Below are 23,473 nucleotides of genomic sequence, written 5' to 3'. Positions count from 1 at the left end.
TCAACAGATATTTAAGCACCAGGAACTCTGTTTAGGTGCTTAGAGACACCTAAGTAACCAGCATAATATAGTCCCCTGTCATCGTGCAACCTACAGTTTACTCAGTGACCATTTTCCCTGTTTTTTCTTTTAAAATTAATAATCACTGTAATTAGTAATTATGGATCTAAAAAAAGTTCTATTACCCACTCCATTCCCACCAATGTTAACCCAGTATACATTTTTCCATACTTTTCTGTGTTCAATAATTATAGACTTATACATGTTTATTTCTTTCATACAAACAGAATCATACTGGCCACATTACTCTATATTTTGCTCTTTTCAAATGTCATGAACATCCTTCCATATAAACAGACATAAATAATTCATTTATATATATATTTTTAAGATTATATTTTTTTTAAGTAATTTAATCTCTACATCAAACATGGGGCTCGAACTCACAATCCCAAGATCAAAAGTCACATGTTCTACCAACTGAGCCAGCCAGGAGCCCCAAAGGAATGGAAATTGGGTTTTGTTTACTTAAACATTTTTTTAATGATTTTTTAAAGATTTTATTTCACCGTATTTTTAATAGTAACGTGCCGAAATGAATTCAATCATTCCACTATTGATGGGCACTCAGACCATTTTAAATTCTTTTTCTTACTACAAATAATGCTGCAATTAATATTCTTATACATTTACCTTTAGTGCTTTCATTTCCTAAGACAGATTCCCAAAAGTGGTAGTGGTGGATCAAAGAATATATATGTTAAACTTCGTGAGCTATTGTTAAATTACTTTCACAGAACAATTACAGCAGCTCACCTTTCTACCAACAATATATAAATATTCTGTTTTCTCACATACACATGCAGTATTATTGCTCTATTTGTTTTGGTAATGTAATAGGTAAAAGTAATATTTCATTATTCTTTTAATATAACTGGCTGAGACCAATTTTTCTACTGGGTTGTGTTACATTTTCCTTGTCAATCAGGGAATGCTCTTTGTCTATTAACTTTGTCACGTTACAAGTTCAGTCCATGATAGTTTTGAACTTTGTTGTTGCTGGTATCTTTTCTCTCACAAATAGTACTGCAATTATATTTTTCATCTTGCTTAGAAAGGTCTCTCCTAGGTTTAAAAATTTTATTCTTATATTTTAATTTTTTATCTATTATGTTCACATCTCTAACTTATTTATGAGATGGGGGTTATGGCTTTGTTTTTCTTTTAAATGGACTTCAATTATGCCAGCATTACTCATTAAACAAATCTTCCTTTTCTCATCTATCTCATATATTAAGTTCTCAATACACTTTGATCTATCTGGGTTCTTTATCTTATTCCAAAGATCTTTTTAAGCTTTATAATAATTTTTAACTTCTAATAACAAAAGCCCCCCCTCATTTATTTTCTCATTCAGTTTTCTTGGCTATTTGTTGATTTATTCTTCCTTCTGAACTTTAAAATCATTAAATCCAGTGCTGGAAGTGTGAGTTCAACTAAAATCCTAAAAATTTCAAAGGACTATCATTTTTATTCAATCTGAAAAATAGAAGGGTTTTTCATTTGTTTAGGTATTATTTTAAATCCTCCAGAAGATGTTTAAGTTTCTTTATATGTGTTCTGAGTATTTTTAATTAAATTTATTCTCAAATGGTTTACAATGTCTTTGTTGTGAATGACATTTTTCCATTCCTAATTACAATTTACTGTCATTTACCTATATTTCTTAAGCCTTATTTATTTCATATTTTATAAAAAATTTTATTAGCACATGTAGCCATTTTTGAATTCATATTCCAAGTATGCTTTAAACTTTCCCTTCCTTCTTTCTCTAATTTTCAACGAACACCCCCCTCCCCCAACATACAAAAACATCTATCCCTGGCAATAAAAATTTGTATTCAACATACCTTTTCCTTTTGAAAGGTGACTTTGGCATATCAGCCACAGGGATCATTTGTTCTCCTGGGCGTACCCACATAATGGGACCATCATCACTGTCTTTTCGACTCTCTAATTTTAGACTAGATAGTGTCCCCCATGGCAGTGTACACTAGAGGCAAAGAATTACATAGGAACCAATTATTTTCAAAATGCATCTCCAAATGTACATTAAAGAATACTGCCCCTTAACAAAGTTTCATATATACCTTTATACTTACACATTTGAAATACATACTATATTGAATATATTCCTATGTTGTCATACATTTTCCTTCAAAAATTCTATTTCAAACATACCAAGAGTAATTATTCTTGGGTAGCTCCCTCCTCTAACCCTGTCAGAAGTATGATTCACTATATTCAACATTTGTTATTCTTCCTTCTACCAAATACAAGGGTCATATGATATTAGTAAGTTGGTAAAATAATCAAGTGTTCTCCATGAGAATCTATAAAGATGAATAATTGAGTTTTTTTAAAAAAGCAATCTCTGGGCAGTCTGGGTGGCTCAGCGGTTTAGCACCACCTTCAGGCCAGGGCCTGATCCTGAAGACCCGGGATCGAGTCCCACGTCGGGCTCCCTGCATGGTGCCTGCTTCTCCCTCTGCCTGTGTCTCTGCCTCTCTCTCTCTTTGTCTCTCATGAATAAATAATTAAAAACTAAAAAAAAAAAAAAAAAAAAAAAAAGCAATCTCAAAAAAAAAAAAGAGAAAAGGATACCAGTCTTTGATTAGTTATAATGAAAGCCTAACAAAACAAAAAGGAAAACCAAATCAAAATCAAAATTTATTTCTTTAACCTCTCTTAAAAAGGTTGCTGGTCTAAAAGCAACTTTTCCTTTGAAAAGAAAAGAGAGATAAAAATGTCTAAAGGCCATTGTCCATGAGATGGTGGAGAATGAGATTTAAAAAAAACATCCAGGGATGCCTGGGTGGCTCAGCGGTTGAGCATCTGCCTTTGGCTCAGGGCATGATGTGTCTCTGCCCCTCTCTATCATGAATAAATAAATAAAATATTAAAAATAAACAAACAAACAAACAAACCATTCATTGCATCCTCTTTTAAGAAAGGGTAGGACTGTCACATGAAATTTCTCCTAAAAGAATGCATTTAGCTCATTTGCTTTTAAAATTAAAAACAAACATAAATATTTTAAAAAATTTTTAAGATTTTTTTTTTATTATTCATAAAAGACAGAGAAAGAGAAAGACAGAGAGGCAGAGACACAGGCAGAGGGAGAAGCAGGCTCCATGCAGGGAGCCCGATGTAGGACTCGATCCTGGGTCTCCAGGATCACGCCCTGGGCTGAAGGCAGTGCTAAACCACTGAGCCACCCACACTGCCCTTAAAAATACTACTCAAAATAAATGCAATCAAATTTCATGAAGACACTAGCTGGGAAAAGTAGAAAAGTAACAAATTAGGTTTAAAAGGAATAAAAAAGGAAATGAAAGAAAAATGGATTGGAGTGAAAAAGAGAGGATAAAAAGCTAAAAAATGGAACAAGAAGTGAAAATAGATGTGTAACAGATTATTTGGCAAATAATAGAGACAAATGAATTGTCACATTCTGACCTCTGAATTACTAATTAAATAACTACATAGCTCAGAAATTTCTCAGTGGGATAGCCCCAGCAGCCCACAATAAGAAACAGAATGCAGAAAGTACTGAAAAAATATAAAGAATCTGGCTAGAAATCATTTAAAGAATTTAAAGAGGCTTTAAAACCACCTAAATCTAAATGCAATGTTTTCTGGATGAGAAACTGAAGTCCAGAAAGTTTAAATTAGGCTTGCCCATTCCAGCTAGGTAGAGCTAAGATTGAAATACAGACGTACAATTTCCCAAGCCAGTTTTCCACAATGCCAAGCAGGCATTCCCTTGTCCTAAATATTTAATTTAGCAGGCATCCTTCCTATACATCTTAAATCCTCTGGTTCTCAATTTATAAAAAGTTAATAAACAGATGGAACCTAATTTCCTAAAGTGGCAGCAACAAGCATTATTTTTTAGTTTACCACTTAGCTCTGCCATTATAATTAATAACTGAGTCACATGCACACACACACACATACACAGGAATTATATTTCTGAAACAATTATGATTTGTGACACCCACAATTCAGACTGCTTGATATGGTTTTCTCTTACTTTTAAAAATGGTGAATCTTCCAACATGTCAAGGAACTCAGGGAAGTAATCTCCCACTTCTTCATCAACTGCTCCCACCAGGCTGATCTGTCGCATTGGGCCAGCTCTGTAAGTACCGTGAGAATATGTTCTTTTTACCTGAAGGATATGGATTTAATTAAAAGTTACACATAAGATAATGCTTGTTATCATTGTGTAACACCAAATTATATTGTCTGAGAATATTATAACATAATGTGAGGTAAGCAAAACAAAACAAAAAGGCCTTTACAAACAGTAAAAATAAGTAAATAAATAAGGCATGAAAAAAATCTATGCCAAAGCTATTTTATCTTCTCTATTCCTACATACTGCTTATGAAAACACAGATAAGATAAACTGTATAATTCTAGATAGCTGAGTCTAACTTCTCATAACATTCATTATTTGATCTATAAGGCCAATGAAATTTATATTCAAAAATTCATATCCTACATTCTCTTAAATGGTTGATATCTTTTTATCAGAATTTCCAAAAGTTAAAAAAAAAAAAAAAAAAGAATTTCCAAAAGTAGACTGCCTCAAATGTTACATTTAACCTTTACCAGTGGGTTGTATGTCTAAAAGGCCACTGGGAATGATCTTTCCTTCTAGATCATACCATATTAATTAAAACCCAGGTTTACATGTCTGTCATTAACTCTGATAAAAACTACTAGAGATTGAGAATCAGGTGTGCTAGGTCCCAACTTTACTTCTACTATCACCAGCAGCTATGTGACCTTCAGAAATCACATAAATTCATTGAGTTTTAGTTTCCTCAAATGGAATGATTTACCTCAGATTGCTGAAAGAAATTTAATAATTACATAAAGCTATAAAGCCACCCACACAATGCTAGCAAATGGGTAGCATTCAAGTATCAACTGAAATATAACAACCTGCACTTCAAGAATCTTGATATCTGAGGCCACGTGCGTGATCAGTCAAGCATCTGACTCTTGATTTTGGCTCAGGTCATGATCCAGGGTCGCGAGATCAAGTCCCACATCAGGCTCCATGGAGCCAGCTTAAGGTTCTTTCTCCCTCTGCCCCTCTCCACCCACTTAAAAAAAAAAAATCTTGATACCTGAATTCTGGCAAGCACATTTAAATACTGCAAAAAAATCTATGCCTTTTCATATCCTAATGTTAAGAAACAAGAATCTTTATAAAGGAAAACAATTTGCTTTCATGGGGCACCTGGGTGGCTCAGTAGATGAAGTCTACAACTCTTGATCTTGGCTCAGGTCGTGATCTCAGAGTCATGAGACAGAGCCCCCCCGGTGGGGCTTCATGCTCAGCAGGAAGTCTGCTTGAGATTCTCTCCCTCTCTCTCTCTCTGCCCCTCCCCACCTCCACACGTAAAGCATGTGTGTTCTCTCCCTCTTTCCAAAATAAATACATCTTAAAAAATAAAGTGCACTATAAGTGGTTTACTTCTATACCACTTAACACAACTTTTGAGTTTAATAACCTAATATTCAAACATACACTAAGTCAGTTGGAATCATGAATTTATTTAATGTTTTAAACATGTCAAATTACATGTAACAATGCATTCAAGTTCAAAAAGTATGTATCTGATAAAATATACAGATGGCACTTAAGCAGTTAAAACAAAATATAAGAATACAATCCATACACCTTTCACAAAAATGGAAATACTTCTTGATTTAGATGACACCTATGTTATTAAATACTATATAAGCAAATATCCCATTACATGGAATGAAATAAAATCTACAATATTATAAGATAAAAAGGTTCAACTCTCCAAAAATCATCTATCCAACAATTACAACTCAAGGGCTGTAGGGATAGTGGGATAGGGGAGGAAACAGGTTAAGGATTTAAAGAATCTCTATGTAGCCGAAAGAAATGCCATAAGACCATGACTCATAAAACGGTCTCTTCTGACATACATTTCTACATTAGGCACATTTCTCACCTCTGAAATCATAAAGAATAAGAAACTACAAATTTAAAATGGGAGGAGTCAAAAAAAAGCAAGCATACATAGCTGCAGCTCCCCTAGGAAATCAGTATTATAGCATCATAATGACCAACCTAGACTGAAGACAGAGTTAAATTATATTGCGTATAATTTTGTTGCATATTACATTAAAAATGTTATCCTCATTAAAATCGTGGTACCTAAAACTAAAGGCTTCCATTATCTACAAAGTCACTTAACTAGAAAACCTCACACACATCCTGATGATAGTGGACATGAGATTACTAAATTTGTTTTATTTACTTCAAAAACATTAATCAAACCATCAGTTTTTTGATGCAGTAGAAAGTTTACCAGAAAATATCAAAACAGGACAGCCCAGGTAGCCCAGCGGTTTAGCGCCGCCTTTAGCCCAAGGTGTGATCCTGGAGTCCCAGGATCGAGTCCCATGTCGGGCTCCCTGCTGAGCCTGCTTCTCCCTCTGCCTGTGTCTCTGCCTCTCTCTCTCTCTCTCTCTCTCTCTCTGTGTCTCTCATGAATAAATGAATAAAATCTTAAAAAAACAAAACAAAACAAAAACACCAGAGACCTGACTCTGAGGCCAGCATGCTACAAAAAGAATAAAGTGGCTTTTCTGACAGGGAAACAAAAAAGTAAATTTGTAAGACTTAAAACTGTTTTCTCTTATTTTATGTATAAAAATTGCTACAAGGGAAGAAGCAAATATGGTAATAAGGAATTCAAAGAAACCACAAGAATGACTCACTTGAAACAACTTGCTGTTTCCCAAAATATGTTTCCTGATACGCCAGCCCCTGAAAAGAGGATTCTATATCGTCTTGTAAATTTGGAGGAAACTCTTCTGTTTGGGAGATTTACCACACCCAGTACTACCGTTTCTGAGAGGTCTCACAGTAAACAGAACTTATTTGGCTCAGTATTACATAAACTGTTCTGACTTCAAAACCTGTTTTTCTCATAGTAGTTTATCTATCAACATCTCAAAATATTAAAAGTTCCACAGAATAATAGTGAACTATAATAAATACAGAAGATATTACAGATGTTCCTACCTAGTATTAGCATCAATCTGAAGAAAATACAGTAACAAATTTGATAGTTATCAGCACAAAAATTGAGGAGGTGAGGGGAGAAGAGGCTGTTGGGTCAATTCTACTGGGTGTTTTGAGGGGAGGGGGGAAGGAAGGGAAAGTCTTATTTTAAAAAACAAGATTTAGCTCATCACATTCTTACAGAGGCAATCTAAAATCCAACATAAATGAGTCTGCCACAAGAGGGAGCCATTTCCCATAACATCTGACATATCCTTTCAAATCAAAATATAACAGGTAATGAATGACCTTTAGTCAACATTCTATTTCAAAAATATCCATATGCCTTCAACTAAAATGAGTTATTATTCACTTTTAAATCAGTACAATAAAGGAAAAATTCCCCTGTCTCAATTAGAGCATCTGGTACCTGCCAAAGTAATATTGTATACAGATCAGCTCCTAAGCACTCAAGGAAGATGTGACTGGCACAAATGGTCAAAATGAGAATTTAGTAAAAAGGCAGCTGATGGTTCAAAGAAGGTATATCAAACGGTCAGCAAGAAATCAGTAAGTTAATTCTCTTCATTTTGCAGAGTGGCAAAGCTTAACAGATCAGATCAGGTTTAATAATTGTTTCACTATTAAGATATTAACCACTTTAATCATGAGTTACCACCCTGACCTAAGTTATTTAATACAAACAACTCAGAATTAGGATAAAATAAAAAACAAGATTTACAGTTTGGGGGAGGAGAAAGTGGTTAGAAGACAACTGTTCTTCCAGTTTTAATATTCTCACAGCTCTAACTATAGGGTTCAGAGTATGTGCTGATTAAATACTGAGTGACAAGAAAGAAATCTCATTTATTCCTTGACAGACCAAACTCCTCTGTCTCACTTGACTTTTTGTTTCCCTACTATCAAATGAATATCTGAACAAGATGGAGATGGTAGAAAAGCTAGGACAAATGTGGAGGTTGCAAATGGCCAAAAATTCTTCCCAGGTATGTATGCTCATTTCTGAGCAGCATAACTGCATCATCAAGAAGTGAATCTGGGTATGGCCATTTCACTTCCTTTGCCCAATGGAGATTAGCAAACACAGCACAAGCAGAGGCCTGTGCACTGGGGACTGCACTTTTTTTCTCTATGAAACCCTACAACAACCACCATGTGTATGAGCCCAGGCTAACCTGTTACATGAGGAGAGAAATGTGATCATCACTCCAGCTGACAACTACACCAACCGCTAGACATACAAACAAGATCTCCTAAGACCAATTGACCTGCCAACCACTAGCCATGTGAATGAAGCCACCCAACCCCAGCCAAGATGACAAAAACCATAAAAATTCTCCAGATAGCCCAAAGAATTGTGAGAAATCACTTTAGGATATTAAGTTTCTAGGGTTTTGTTTTCCACAGCAAAAGAACTGATACAGATAGGTTATGAACTTACAACAAAAATCCATGTATATGTTTCTTCTCAAAGACTTTTATCATACAGTTTGACATTATATCACTAACCTCACAGCCACAATATTAGAGACATGACATGATCTATTAAAACAATATCTATATTTCACATGGTCTTTAAATTTTTCAGGCAACCTGCAAGGATACAGATGAAGATGAGAAACATTATTATACAAGTAAAAAAAATTCCAAAACCGTTCAAAGACTAGGATGTCTTGATTCTCTGTCACTGCCATGTATATGTGTACTGTGTGTATATATATAAACACATAAATCCACAAAAAAACTCAAATTAACATGTTTTAAGGATAAAAGCTAAACAGGTACAAAAAAGTTTTTGTGAAAACTACAGAGTAATATCACAAAGATAAACGCTATCACTATAAAGGTCACAGAAATGTCTATATCATTTGTCATATTTTAGTTTCCACCGAATTAAAGGCAAATGAATTTTGGTTAAATTCTAGCTGCTTGGATTTTAATTAGTAAGGAAGGGAGGGAGGGAACTAGTCTCATGAAGATGGACTTAGTTGGGTTCCACAAGGCACTGACAGAGCCACCAGGCTGCACTATCAATAGCTGCAGTAACAACTTAGGTCCATCATATACAGTGGCCTGCTGGTGGTATTAATTCTTTGGTTCTGATACATACCTGGGCATATGAGGATCTGTTTTAAAACTGAAGTTAATGAAGTTTTATTTACATTTCAAGCCTCAATATTTGCACAGAGTACAATATTAGAATACAAGAAAATACAGAATATGTATCTTAACATACTATACTATTTTACCCACTAAAAATAGTGCCAATGATTCATTACACAAATACTCATTATCATGAATTTCTTTAATGCTAAATGTATATTCCAAACTAAGATTAAATAAAAACAACAAAGGTTAGATTTGTACCCTTCTCTATTAACTCATTCAATCATGTTTCTAGATCTCTTGAATACTGCTTTTCAGACTGGTTTTGACTTGGAATAAAGGTTTTTCAGAATATAAGAGGTAGAAAGGGGGCAATTAAAGAGTAGTTACTAGATTACAAAATTTAAAAAATCAAAACTTCCCTACAGGTCTGCTTTCCTCTGCTCTGTAAAAAGCATTATCTCTCAAATAGAGCAGATTCTACTGAACCTACTAACCTCTTCAACTTTGTTTACAAGAAGTCCTGATCAAATCATCAAGCTAGAACATGAATTTGGCTTTCTTTCTCACAACTGGTTTTCACTATGGTTGATATTAAGTGAAACTACATTCTAATATTGATACCTCCTTTCCTTCTTCCCCTAGAATACTAACACACAATTAGTTCGATTACTGTTATTTCAACCAATTCTTCAGTGAAGACAAATTCACAGGCTAATTCATTTAACATCACCAAAATACACAGCTTCACTATGTGATTCTACTAACAAGCATGCATGATGCATGATAATCCTATAGATAAGGGGAAGAAGGATACTGGAAGAGAACTAAGGCACAAGATACATTTTCAATTTCTCAAGGTGAGTGTCAATGTCATCTTCTAAAAGGTACTCAAAACTTCCAAATTTTTAATAACAGTGACCAATAAAATGAAATCCTCAAATACCTAGGAACAAACCTCAAAAGACGTAAGATCTATAGGATGAAAAAAAATATTATTGAGAGAAAATAAAAGACAAATGAAGGTATGAGATATCATGATTATGGACTAGAAGACATCAATTCTACCCAAACAACTATAACTTCAATGTAATCCCAATCAATATCCTAAGCAGATTTTTCTGTGACTGACAAACCATAAAGTTTATATGAAAATATAAATAGCCAAGAAAATCTTGAAGAGCAGCAAAATCGATATTTACTCTGATACTAAGTTTCATTATAAAGTTCAGGCAATTAAGACAAACAGAATAATGAAATTAGAGCCCAGAAACCCACACCATATATATGATCCAGCTGATTTATGGCTAAGATGGCATTGTAATATGTGGAATGAGTGCCTTTTTCAATAAATGATCATGTCCATGAAGAACCATATGGAAAAATATGTACCTTGATGCTTACTTCATACCATACACAATAATCAATTCCAGGAGAACCGTAGATTTATTTTTTTTAATTTTTTTTAAAGATTTATTTATTTATTCATTCAGAGAGAGCAAAGAGAGAGGCTGAGACACAGGCAGAGGGAGAAGCAGGCTCCACACAGGAAGCCCAATGCGGGACTCGATCCTGGGTCTCCAGGATCACACCCCGGGCTGCAGGCGGCGCTAAACCGCTGCGCCACCGGGGCTGCCCAGAACCGTAGATTTAAGTGCAAAAGGTAAAACAAAAGTTTCAGAAGAAAACTTCAGAGAATACATTAATGACCTGGGGTAGGCAAGATTTCTTAAACAGCACACAAAAGCACAAATCATACATGAAGGAAAAAAACTTATAAATGAGATTCCATTAAATTTAAGAACTTCCAGTCACCAAAAGACACTCTTAAGAGTGAAAAGAAAGGACGCCTGGGTGGCTCCAGTGGTTGAGCATCTGCTTTTAGCTCAGGGCATGATTCCAGAATTCTGGGATCCAGTCCCGCATTTAGGCTCCCCATGGGGAGGCTAATTCTCCCTCTGCCTATGTCTCTGCCTCTCTCTGTGTCTCTCATGAATAAATAAATAAAATCTTAAAAAAAAAAAAAAGTCAAAAGCAAGCCACTCAAAGAGAGGACATATTTGCAATGAGAGGACATATTTGCAATACACAGAGCTGACAAGATTTTTGTCCACAATATATTAAGAGCTCCAACAAATCAATTAAAAAGAAAAGCCAATAGGAAAATATAAAAAAGAGTACACTAGTTTTAGAAAGAAGATAACCCATTGGACAATAATTATATAAAAAGAAGTTTGATTTCTTTAGTCATCAGGAAAATGAAAATTAAAACCACAATGAGATACTACTACACAGCCACCAGAATGGCTAAAATGAAAGGACAGACACTACTAAGTGTAGCCACAGATGTCAAACACTGGTGGTAGGAATGTAAATTGGTACAACTTTGGAAAACCTGTAGTATCTAATAAAGCTGAACATTTGCACACTTTTTGATCCTGAAATTCCAATCTTAAATACATACCAAACAGTAAGAAATACATATGTTCATCAAAACATATGTACAATAATATTCACAGTACCCCTATTTTAACAGCCACAAACTAGAAACAAACATCCTTGGTAAACAAAACAAATAAACTGTGGTTTATTCATACAATAGAATACCATACCACAATAAGAAAATAAGCCACTGTTACATATAAGATAGATCAATCTCACAAACATAATGCTAAAGGAAGGAAGCCACATACAACAATTCACATACTATTTGATCCTATTATATAAAAGTTCAAAAACAGGCAAAATTTATCTGTGGTATCTGAAGTCAGGAAGTGGATACCTGGGTCTTTGTGTATATATGGGGGAGTGCACAGTAGTGATAACTACTAGTAATATTCTACTTTTAAAAATCATAGGTGTGTTCATTTAGTAAAGCTTCATTAAGCTATACACTTATAATATGTGCATTCTGTGTATGTATACTGCAATAAGGTATATTTAAAAAATCAGTTTAACAAAAGCTTTAAAAAGTTTATCTTTAAAAAAAATTTTAATTGAAAATGAGAAATAAAACTATTATACGATCCAGCAATTTAATTTTACTTCTAGGTCTTTAACCAAAGGAAATGAACACTGTCTTGAATAGATAGATGCACCCCCCACTACCGCCCCATGCTTACCTCAAGTCCCTTTCCCCCAGGTCCTGGCAGCCACCAATCTGCCTATTCTAGGTATTTGATATAAGTGAAATCATACAATATGTGACCTTTTCCGACTGGCTTCTTTCACTCAACATAACGTTTTGAAGGTTCATCCACATCATGTATCTGTATTTCATTCCTTTTTATGGCTTAACAATATCCCACTGCGTGCATATACCATAATTTAGTCAACTCCTTATCTATATAAAAAGTATTTGTGGTAATTTTTTATCTTTAGTACTTGCTGAACTCACTACCTTAAATGAACACACTCAAAAATCCTCTTTCAGAAGCCAGCCACCATCTATTCAGCAGAGTGGAAAGTCATAATATTTTACCAAGTCAGTATAACTCTCTTTGTATAACCTGTTAATGTTCTATGAAATATTTCTAACCAACAGAATTAACTGAATTATCTTTATTTTGTAGGTGAGAAAACTGAGACATAGAGCTAAAGCAGCTGTCTAGTGTCACATTTGGTACGTGTCAAGACCAGGACTAGCCCCCTTCTCTTTCCATCCACCCCATATCAGAGTTCCTCCAGCTACCCACATTAACCCAGTCACAACTCACTACAATGACTATAAAGTATTACTACAAATTAAATCTGGAAGAGAAGGTTCCAAATTTAGGACAAGGGACAAGAAAAACCTCAAGTTATAGACTGGTTTAGCTCCAAGTACATGTTGTTAGTCCCTGTAACTCATAAAGCATTTTCCCAAATAAAAAACTCTATAAATGGTTAAAAAAAAAATCATTCTCTGGAGGGATACCACAAATTAGATTAAGAGACAGAGCTTTAAAAAGAGAGAGAGAGAGAGAGAGAGCGCTTTACTTAGGAAGAATCAAGAAATCAGAAATAAAAGTATGTGTGGATGTGACTGGATGTCCAGACCTTAAATAGTTGGAAACTATAACTTAAACATGTATCAAAAAAAAAGAAATATACTCAGAGTAAGTAAAACAGTTCTGGATAAAGATTAAGGAGATTGTGTTCTACTCCTGGTACTGCTGCCAAACTTAAAATAGAAAGTTACGCCTATCTATGTTTGTTTGCTTATTTGTAAATTGAGAAAGGTTGCAACAGATGATCACTAAGATCCCTTTCACACTTTCTTTACTTTTTTCCCTCCTTCCAAATTAGAATAATGTCAATTATTACTTAGAAAACTGGAGACTTCAGCACCCATAAATATGAAAATCAGCTAATCTCCTGGCCTAAGCAGTCCCTGATCTGAGAGTGGGTGAAAAATGTCAATGGCCTTTCAGAGGAGTGCACATTCACTTTCAAGAGTCAGTGGACCAGATTTTGCCTCCACTGTCTACGATGATGGACGTTCTATTCTATAGAAAAGGATAGGAAAGGAAGTTAGCTCAGTAAATGCAGTGCTACTTTTCTCACATAATTGTACAATTAACTGATTCCTTTGTACGACAATATATTTAACAGCTGACATTTACTCAGCACCTACTATGCGATGCATCGAGCAGCAAGCGATTTTAAGGCATAAAGCAAGAAGTCAACTTTAGGTGATTTTCAAGTAAGGGAATTGCTTACATGGAAAATACATGGCTAAATTCATTTCAGTCCTTTCATTTCCAAGATAAATACTTGCAAAAAAGGACAACAGAATCCTATTTCAATAATTATCTTTAAGAAAAAAGAGATTAAGTAGACTCTGAAATTTATACTCTTATGTTTACATCAAGAAAGTAATTTATTCTTAATATTCCCAAGAGTTGTCATTATATTCTTACCTTTTTATTTCAAACCTACAGTAAAATGAACAGAAACTTGTCTAAAACATTTAACTAAACAAAAACAAAAACATTTAACTAGAAGTTAAAAAAAAAAAAAACCCTACAAAACTAAAAACCTCTTACCTGAGCATGAAAATTGGACATAGTCGTCGTTTCTATATCCTTCTTTCCTAATATCTCCATTTTCACTGGTGAATTGGGAAAATTAAATGAAAAGTAGTCTAAAAAGTCAGGTAAATAAGTAGCTGCCCCATGAACAATACCCATTACATAGAAAGCTGCAGAGTTTTCATTTTCACTGAACACTAGACCCACAAACTCTTCTGCAAACCTCTCCATCTCCACAGGAGACAGGTGGGAGAGTTCATTACTGTAGGCGTGGATAACGGATGCGCCTCCATTAGGCTGGTGCTCAATATGAATGAGCTGTTTGAACTCCAAAGTGTCCAACCTTTTGAGGTTATTCTGAACCCGTGGCTCCTTTAATGAGACAAATGGAAACTCATTATTCTCTGGAATTTTGGAATCATAGTTCTTGTTATCCAAATTCTTTCCACTGTAATCCTTTACATTATCACTTAGGATGCCTTTGGCTTCTTGATCTTCAACATCAGATAGCAATCCTGAGCAGATGGTTTGAATTGATTTGCTATACATTTTTGGACGCTTCCGTTTTTCATTCTCTTTGTGTTTCTTTTTCTTTTTCTTCTTTACCTTTTTTATTTGTAAGTCTTCTGCATTTGTTTTTGGTTTCTCCTTCCCACCTGTGAGGGGAAAAAATTTTTTTAACTCTGTATTGTAGTTACTTAAAAAAATCATGCTTAAGGAACTGTCTAGAACAAACTTACACCTATAGTCTCCCATGGTACCATTCTGACATGTAGCAGATTCTCAGTGTTTACTGAAGTAATGAATGGACATTACAGAAAGTATATTCTTCAAATTTAAAGGGAGAAAATCAGAAATGGGATGCTGAACAGAGGTCAATATGAATAACGACCTCCAGATGTTTCCCACTGATATATATCATCATTTTTACTCATCTAAGTTCTTCAAAATTGCATGTAGTTATCAATACTTGTAAATCATAATGGGAGAAAACGACTTGCATAGTGTAACAGTAACAAACACAGCATTTCCTTAGCTTTTTACCATATTTCCTCCTTAATAAAACTACTCTCTCATCTAAAATGGGCTATTTTAGAGGTCCACTAGAGTTTGCAAAGTTCCTGATGAAGATCCAATAAGGCGCCATAAGGAAGATGATAGAATAATTTCTCACATTCTAAGCATAAATAAAGTATACCCATGTACTAATAAAGAGATAAATATAAAAGACTTGGGGCATTATAAGCTTATATATTAATGAGCTTATGTAACTGAAGTAGACTCTAGGCCCAGAAATTTAGAATTCCAAAAAATAAGAGTAATTTAGAGTCTATATAGCTACAGACTAAGTGTACCTATAAACATGTAACATTATCACAATATATTTCTGTACAATAAGAAAAAAAGGAGAAAGTAAACACCTTCACAAGAAAACATGCTTCCTAATATGAGAAAGCCAGTAAGAGTTAAGAAGGCATTCACTGTTTCCACCTGTTACTTCACTTTTTACAGATTGCCTGTTATGAATTAAATTTTCTCAATCTACTTCCTTACCTAAATGTTTTCATATTCACAAATGTCTTTTATTCTTGTCTCTAGTGAGTGAGGTGTCCTGCAGACTTTTCAAAAGTAAGCCCTTCCCACCAACTCCAAAAATCGTTACAAAAAATATAGTTTCCTCTCCTCTTCTTTTGACCAAACTCTTCATAAAGAACCATCTATGCCAAGTGCCTTCTATTACCTTATCATTCTCATCCCTTAAATTCTAGGTCTGCTTCTAGTCTACTCAAATTTACTTTTCCGGAACATTCAAATATCAAATTCAGTGATATTCTTTCAAATCATTCTTCCCAATCTCTCCAAGATTCAACAATTATCCTGTTCATCCTTGATTTTTCACTTCTTTATTAATTCTTGGTCTAATAGTCTCTTGATTGTCATCCTAAATGCTAGAGCAGTATTAATCTTTCTGTAAGTTTTATATATTGTTTGATCATATTCATCCCTTGAGTACACTTCTTTCAAGGGTTCTCAATGCCTCCCAAATAAAATATAATCACTTCAGTATGGAATCCCAAGACAATGCTCTCGAGTACTTCATTCTCTGGTCAATCTGCACTATTTATAATTTCTTATAAAACAGCTAGCCCTACCTTATCTTTCTATCACTTGCAAAGGCATTTCCTCTCTCCCTAAAATACCCTTATCCAGCCCAGTACTTACTCCTGACCTCTTTCTTACCCATTCTTTAAAGACAACTCGTATCAATTCCTTCATTTTGCTTTCTCTCATTTCTCTAATTGGAACTAGAATCACTTCATTCTAAATTCATACAAAGTTATTTTTTTCACTCATAGAATACTTTTATATCATGTGTCCTTCCACATATTATATGAGTGAAACAAGTAACTTTTATATGAATTCAAAGTGAAGTGATACTTTTTCCCCGTCACTGTATCCTTCGTGTTATTTAATACCTTGCTATAGATGAATATTTAATGAATCCATGAACGAAAAGATTTCTCTCACCAACTGAGATCTGTGGAATTTTTCCTTGTCCCCTTTACAGCCACAGTTTTCCAGAATATAAATACCATCAACTCCTAATCTTGGAAACAACAAATATCAAAATTCTCTCAAGGTGGGGCACCTGGATGGCTCAGTTGGATGAGCGTCAGACTCTTGATTTCAGCTCAGGTTGTAGTCTCAGGGTTGTGGGATGGAGACCCTTGATGGGCTCACATTCAAGCGTGGAGTCTGCTTGGGATTCTCTCTCTCTCTCTCTCCCCCTGCCCCTCCTGCTCACTCTCAAATAAATAAACAAATCTTTTTTAAAAAGAAAATTCTCTCAAGTTGATAGCAATTCTAAAAAAGGGAGTTTAATGTTAACAATAAACCATTACTTCTAAAAATTCATAAATATGCAATGAAGACTAAATTGGTATAATCACAAAAAGCAAAAATAAAAGCCTTTCAACTTTACTGAGGTTTGTAAAGCCATAAAATTCTCTACAGAGACCACAAGTAAGTAAGTAAATATATTAACAAATTCATACTTGGAACCTTGGATGAAGTATCGAAATATTCGATTCAGATAAGTATCTTAAGAACAAAATTAATAATAAAAAACAGGGAGGTAATCAAAATGAAAAAAGAAGTGGATTTTTTTTTTTTAAGATTTTATTTATTCGAGAAAGAGCAAGAAACAGTGAGCACGCATGAGTCAGGGGAGCAAGAGGGAGAGGGGAAGCAGACTCCTTATTGAGCAGGAAGCCTGATATGGGGCTTAATCCCAGGACCCGGAGATCATGACCTGAGCTGAAGGAAGACACTTAAATGACTGGAGACCCAGATGCCCCAAAGAGGTTTTATATGTAAGCAAAATCCAAATATATCAAGGAAAAAAGACAGAAATGAATTTAAAAACAAAACATAAAGTTTAAAAGGCCTAAGTATAATAACTAAATTGAAAACACAGTAAAATTACACAAGTTATATGGATTGCCAAAACAATTTCATTTGAATGAAAATATAAGTTTAATATTATATTACATTTATGCCTAGCATATGTTTAAAAAGTAAAACAGAAAATATCCAGTCATTAGAATACATGTTACTTTGAAATGAAATAGGCACAACAACCTATTTATTTTCTTAGTCACGAGAATGGATAAGAATAGTAATAGTATTAAACAGAAACTGAAAAATGTAAAATAGTAAAAAAATCAGTGAAGAGAGTCTCATAATGAGCATCAAAGAATTAGATTCCCAAGACAAACTACTCTGTAATTAAATACTCAAGAGAGCACAGTATGCAGAAGAGAGTTAACATAACATGCCTGAGACTGCTAATCTTAGAAAGGCCTGCTCGCAAGGTTGACCCTTGGCTGGCATCTGAGAAACTTGTTCTTTGGGAATGTTCCCACAATTCGCTGATAGGAGTGGCTCACTGTACCTAAACGTTTTGTGTCAACGATATTGTTTATGCTGAATACCTGTTTTCCTTCTGGGAGCCTGGAATTTTGGTAGATGCTAGACAGAAGGTGCCTATGTAACCAACATTCAATAGAAACCCTGGGCACCAAGTCTCTAATCAGCTTCCTGGTAGACAACATTTCACATGAGTTGTCAGTTCACTGCTCAAAAAATTGAGTGTATCCTGTGTGACTCCACTTGAAGAGTACTCTTAGAAGCTTGTGTCTAGAGACTTCCTCCCATTTGCCTCCTCTCTCAACTGATTTCACTTTGTATCCTCCGCTACAGTAAATCATAGTCATGAGTACATCTATATGCTGAGTCCTGTTAAGTCCTTTAGCAAATCACCAAACCTGGGGGTAGTCTCAGGGTCCTCTGATGGACACAAGTAAAATGCATTCTTTACATTTAAACCAAACCAAGGCACCAGCATTCACTAGATAGATTTTTTAAGTTTTATATAATCTGTCATTCATTTCCTATCTTAGAATGACATGAAATGCAGCAGACATATGGAGAGAAAATTTTTAAATACTTTAAGGAAATTAGACCATTTTGAATATCAATGTTCTTCCCTTACACTCCCTTACTTACTAAAAAAGAAGTATTTAAAGCACACATTTCCCTAAATCCTATAATTCTTCAAATCAGACCTATATATTTTTTAAAGGATCCTGATAAATAACCGTAACAGAAAGAAGAGCTGTCATAATATGGACCCTCAAAAAGTATGAACGTGTAAGGTTGATAGGGGATCCTCCCCCAAGACACAGATACACACACACAGTGGACCCCATACAAACACACATACACACAGAACCACAGATATGAAAATGCAAAGAGAGATTGAGATACAAAGGAAGGTACACAAAAGCAGCCAGAGAAAATGAGACTCTCACTCAAAAAAACAAAACAAAATAAAACAAAACACATAGACACAGATAAAAAACAAATTATGTGGGGCAGCCCGGTGGCTCAGCGGTTTAGTGCTGCCTTCAGCCCAGGGCCTGATCCTGGAGACTCGGGATAGAGTCCCAAGTCAGGCTCCCTGCATGGAGCCTGCTTCTCCCTCTGCCTACGTCTCTGCCTCTCCCTCGCTGTATGTGTCTCTCTTTAAATAAATAAAATCTTAAAAAAAAAAATTATGTGTTAATAGCTAATCATATAAAAAAACTTTTAAAAAAATCACAAATTTACTGGCATTAATTTCCATCACTAACCTTAGTATACTTTTAGTGTTAAAAATAGAAAAAATAAAAAATAAATTTAAAAAATAGAAAAAATAGGACAGCGTGGGTGGCTCAGCAGTTTAGCGCCGGCTTCAGCCCAGGGCCTGAGCCTGGAGACCTGGATCAAGTCCCACGTCGGGCTCCCTGCACAGAGCCTGCTTCTCCCTCTGCCTGTGTCTGTGCCCCTCTCTCTCTCTCTCTCTCTCTCTCTCTCTCTGTTTCTCATGAATAAATAATCATTAAAAAAAAAGAAAGAAAAAAGAAAGGCTGCCCAGAAAAATTGGTTCTAATTTCACATCTAATATGGGAATTAATATTTATATATAACTTCATTACCATACATAGAAAAAAGTAGTAATTAGCTTAGCTATTTTCAACCTCTGGTCTTTATAGAGAATGACTTTGTTCGCACAGCATTATTTTCACTCTTCCTGACATGAATTACCTACCTATGACCTTTGGTAAACTACCAATAATCTTGGATACTGGCTTTTTTTAATCTCCATTCCCCCCTGCTCACCAGAAAGCTTCTCTGATATACTATAATAAAACTTACTCTCAAAAACACTATAATCATTAATATCTCTGTTCTTACAACTTTTCACAACATAGAAATGGCTGGAACATATAATTATGCTCTGTATAAGTAGTTGGCAGACATTAATATAAAAGGATGAACTAAATAAGCTTATGTGTCGGGGGATCCCTGGGTGGCTCAGTGGTTTAGTGTCTGCCTTCAGCTCAGAGCATGATCCTGGAGTCCCGGGATCGATTCCCACATCAGGTTCCCCGCAGGGAGCCTGCTTCTCCCTCTGCCTCTCTTCTCTCTCTCTCTCTCTCTCTGTCTCTCATGAATAAATAAACAAAAATCTTAAAAAAAAAAAAAAGCTTATGTGTCAAATATATTTGTTCCTTTAAACTATTTCTCATAAAGCACATTATCCTATTTTATGGATTTCTGCATTAATAAAAACTTTCTAGCATGTATATAATTATGTACACATTTCTAGTCATATTCAATCTGATGCAGTTTTTGATGAAAACCTGAAGGAAGTGAGGCTGGTGTGGAGTTAACAGAATCTATTTTAGATGTGCAAGTGCTGTCATCAAACAATCAATGCTTGAGTGTGCCATTGCTTGCAACATTAGCATTATCACAAGGAGAAAATTATAAGGACAAAATAAAGGCTGAAAGCCATGAAGCAAAAAAGGGCACACAGTAATAAGTAACAGTACACGGCCTCCACCAAATTGATTCTGTTGTTGCTACACGAAATCAATAACAAAGAGGGCCTTTCCCTGATGATAGATTAGCAGAGCAAACTGTTTTTATTGGATAATGACAACAGCTAACACTTACTTGGTGCTTATGATAGGACAGGCATTATTTCCCAAAGGAATCATGTTTTATTCATTTAATTATCTATATCTTACCCAGGGAGGAGATAATTTTGTTGCTGTTTTGCAATCACAAGATTTAATCTTTCATACACGTTTACAAAAAAGATTCATATCCACTTATTGAATTATATGTGGGCCAAACACCATAGTTAGGACCTCTACCATACTTTACCTCATTTAACCTTCACAACCCTGTAAGGCAGTAATTAAGTTATCATTTACCTCTGTTTTACAGTAAATACATTTTCCCATGGTTATCTCAGAGGTCACTAATTCATTTCCAAAATTATTTTTCCTTTTATCTTCACTAGGTTTTCAGTTTAGCTCACTTCAAAATATCTCCTAGATTTTTCATCTACTTCAAAGTCAAGGTTACTATTGCATATTACTGAAGCATCTCCCATTTTCTAAAATTATTTTAAATTTTGTTTGCATATGTAATCTCTAGATTCACATATTTCACATTAATGGTATGTAAGGAATCCAACATTCAATTGAGCAACAGGAATTTTCATCACTGTACATTCCACTGGATAAGAAAATGACTATCTGACTAAACCAGTAAAAAATGACTATTTGACTAAACCAACAGGGTAAAGTTAAGTAAACACCTCAAGCATGAATCATTAGCTTCTGTACAGCACTAGTGTAGCTAGATTTGATTCCTGCCTCAAAGGCTTACACTCTAATTAAACAACACAAATAAAACACATTGTCAAAAGAAACAGAATAAAAGGACCACGAGCATTTACTAAGTAGCCATCCACTTAAGCTCAGACCTATTTCTTCCAAGGTCAAAAGAACTTTACAAAATATAAAATTCTGACAAGTAGAAAATAGAGCTTAAATAAAGTGTGACAAAAAAAAAAAAATCAGGAAACATGACAAAAAATGAAAATATAGAATCTAATATTCTGTTTGTCTTAAATAATATAAAGTTTATCCAGTTATTTCATTACACATACAGTACAATAGCCTTTTCTTCTTAATGTGGATATAATGGTATATTAACACATAAGTCTAATATCAAATTAATCAAAGTCAGTATGTTCTGACCCGCAAATTCTCAACTAAGTAGGGGCAGCTAATGAATTTGTTAGCTGTCTAGCAACCAGACTGCCACTGATTCTTCTTATCTTGCTATCAGAGTAAATTTAAGACTGTCCTTACTTCAATTTCTACCACACATATTCCTTTAAAAAGTTCAGATTTATTGATAGGATTTGTATTATTACCCAACAACCACCCCCTAAGTATAAATAGCAACTGAAAACAAATGTAACAATAGAGAAAAAAACAGGAAACAAAAAAGAGGACATTCTTTAACCCTGCAACACACACACAAAGTAAAACAGTATACCTCCTAATTCAGGTCAGAGTAAAATGTTCCCTCTCTGATACTAGACTATACTATGGTGATTATTGTCAAATATTTTTAAGCTCACTTCTTCTACCATCCCTATCTTACTAAAATTGTTTTAGCCTTTTTAGATGATCTAAGTATGGGTAAAAACTAGTAATGCAAACATAGAATTAGATAACCTACTTCAAGGAACCTAATAGTTTAATGAAGCCTAATCTTTTCTACTTTTTCATTACACACAAATGAAATATACTAAAGATGCTACCATACAGATTAGAACCCCTCACTATTACAAAACTTTTCATATTCTCACTATTAAAGTTTATTGTCAGCAAAATTCAGCAACAAACCTTTATTTGAATCACTAAGCTAAAGTACACTGAGCAATCACCGAATATAGGGATGCCTGTGTGACTCCAAGTCGATTGAACGTCTGCCTTGGACTCAGGTCAAGATCCCAGAGTTTTGGGATGGAGCCCCGCCCGCATCAAGCTCAGTGCGCAATGGGAAGCCTGCTTCTCCCTTTCCTGCTCCCCCTGCTGGTGCTTGCTCTGTCCAATAAATAAAACAAACAAAATCACCGAATTATAAACTTACTTTTCAGCAAAATCTTTACTTCTCCGTTTTCTTTCTTGATCTCATTCATTACTTTATGCTTCTTCTTCTCTCTCTCTTTTTCTTTATCTCTCTCTTTAATTTTGTCTTTGATTTTATCTGAAAGACAAAACAAAGGAAATATTTAAAACTCTTGTAATTTTCTCCCAAGAACTATACAGAATCTAGAATATACAGAATCTAGAATATACCATGAAAAATCAGAATGAAAAGCAAACATGCCTTTTATTCTTCCTCTCAGGTCTGGAGAAACAGATTTCCAAATTTCCTGTCATATATTAACATGGAACACATAATATATACATCATAAACTATTAAAATTTATCATTATACATTTCACTCTCAAGATTGTTCTTCTTTAATTCATGTCAACCACAATATTAGACTAACCTCAAGTCACTTAAAATAACTAACTTTAATCAAGATGGTAAACTACAATGGATAAAGTGCTAGCTTTGAAGTTGATCCTATCTGGATTAATACCATAACAATATAAAAATTACTCAATCACAGTTTCCTAACTTATAAAATGGTGGTTATCTTTCTCACAGGTTACAAAAAAAATGTATAAAGTGACTACCCAGAGCCTGGTACAGATAGGATTGGATGTTAGTTCCCTTACCCTTGT

General features: G+C 34.6%; 1 protein-coding gene across 1 annotated transcript in view; it reads right to left on the bottom strand.

Moving 5' to 3' along the window:
* Positions 1–23,473, bottom strand: part of RSBN1L (round spermatid basic protein 1 like) — a 64,810-nt gene that overhangs the window by 11,285 nt on the left and 30,052 nt on the right. The window contains exons 2-5 of the mRNA XM_038562814.1: positions 22,828–22,944; positions 14,278–14,918; positions 4,097–4,234; positions 1,911–2,053 (exon numbers count right to left, since the gene is read on the bottom strand). Coding sequence (XP_038418742.1) covers positions 1,911–2,053; positions 4,097–4,234; positions 14,278–14,918; positions 22,828–22,944 — 1,039 coding nt within the window. The remainder of the gene's footprint in view (positions 1–1,910; positions 2,054–4,096; positions 4,235–14,277; positions 14,919–22,827; positions 22,945–23,473) is intronic.

Source organism: Canis lupus, chromosome 18, assembly GCF_011100685.1.
Source record: "Canis lupus familiaris isolate Mischka breed German Shepherd chromosome 18, alternate assembly UU_Cfam_GSD_1.0, whole genome shotgun sequence".
Lineage (NCBI taxonomy): Eukaryota > Metazoa > Chordata > Mammalia > Carnivora > Canidae > Canis > Canis lupus.
The sequence above is the reverse complement of the archived record's forward strand: the minus strand, read 5'-3'. Positions and strand labels throughout refer to the sequence as shown.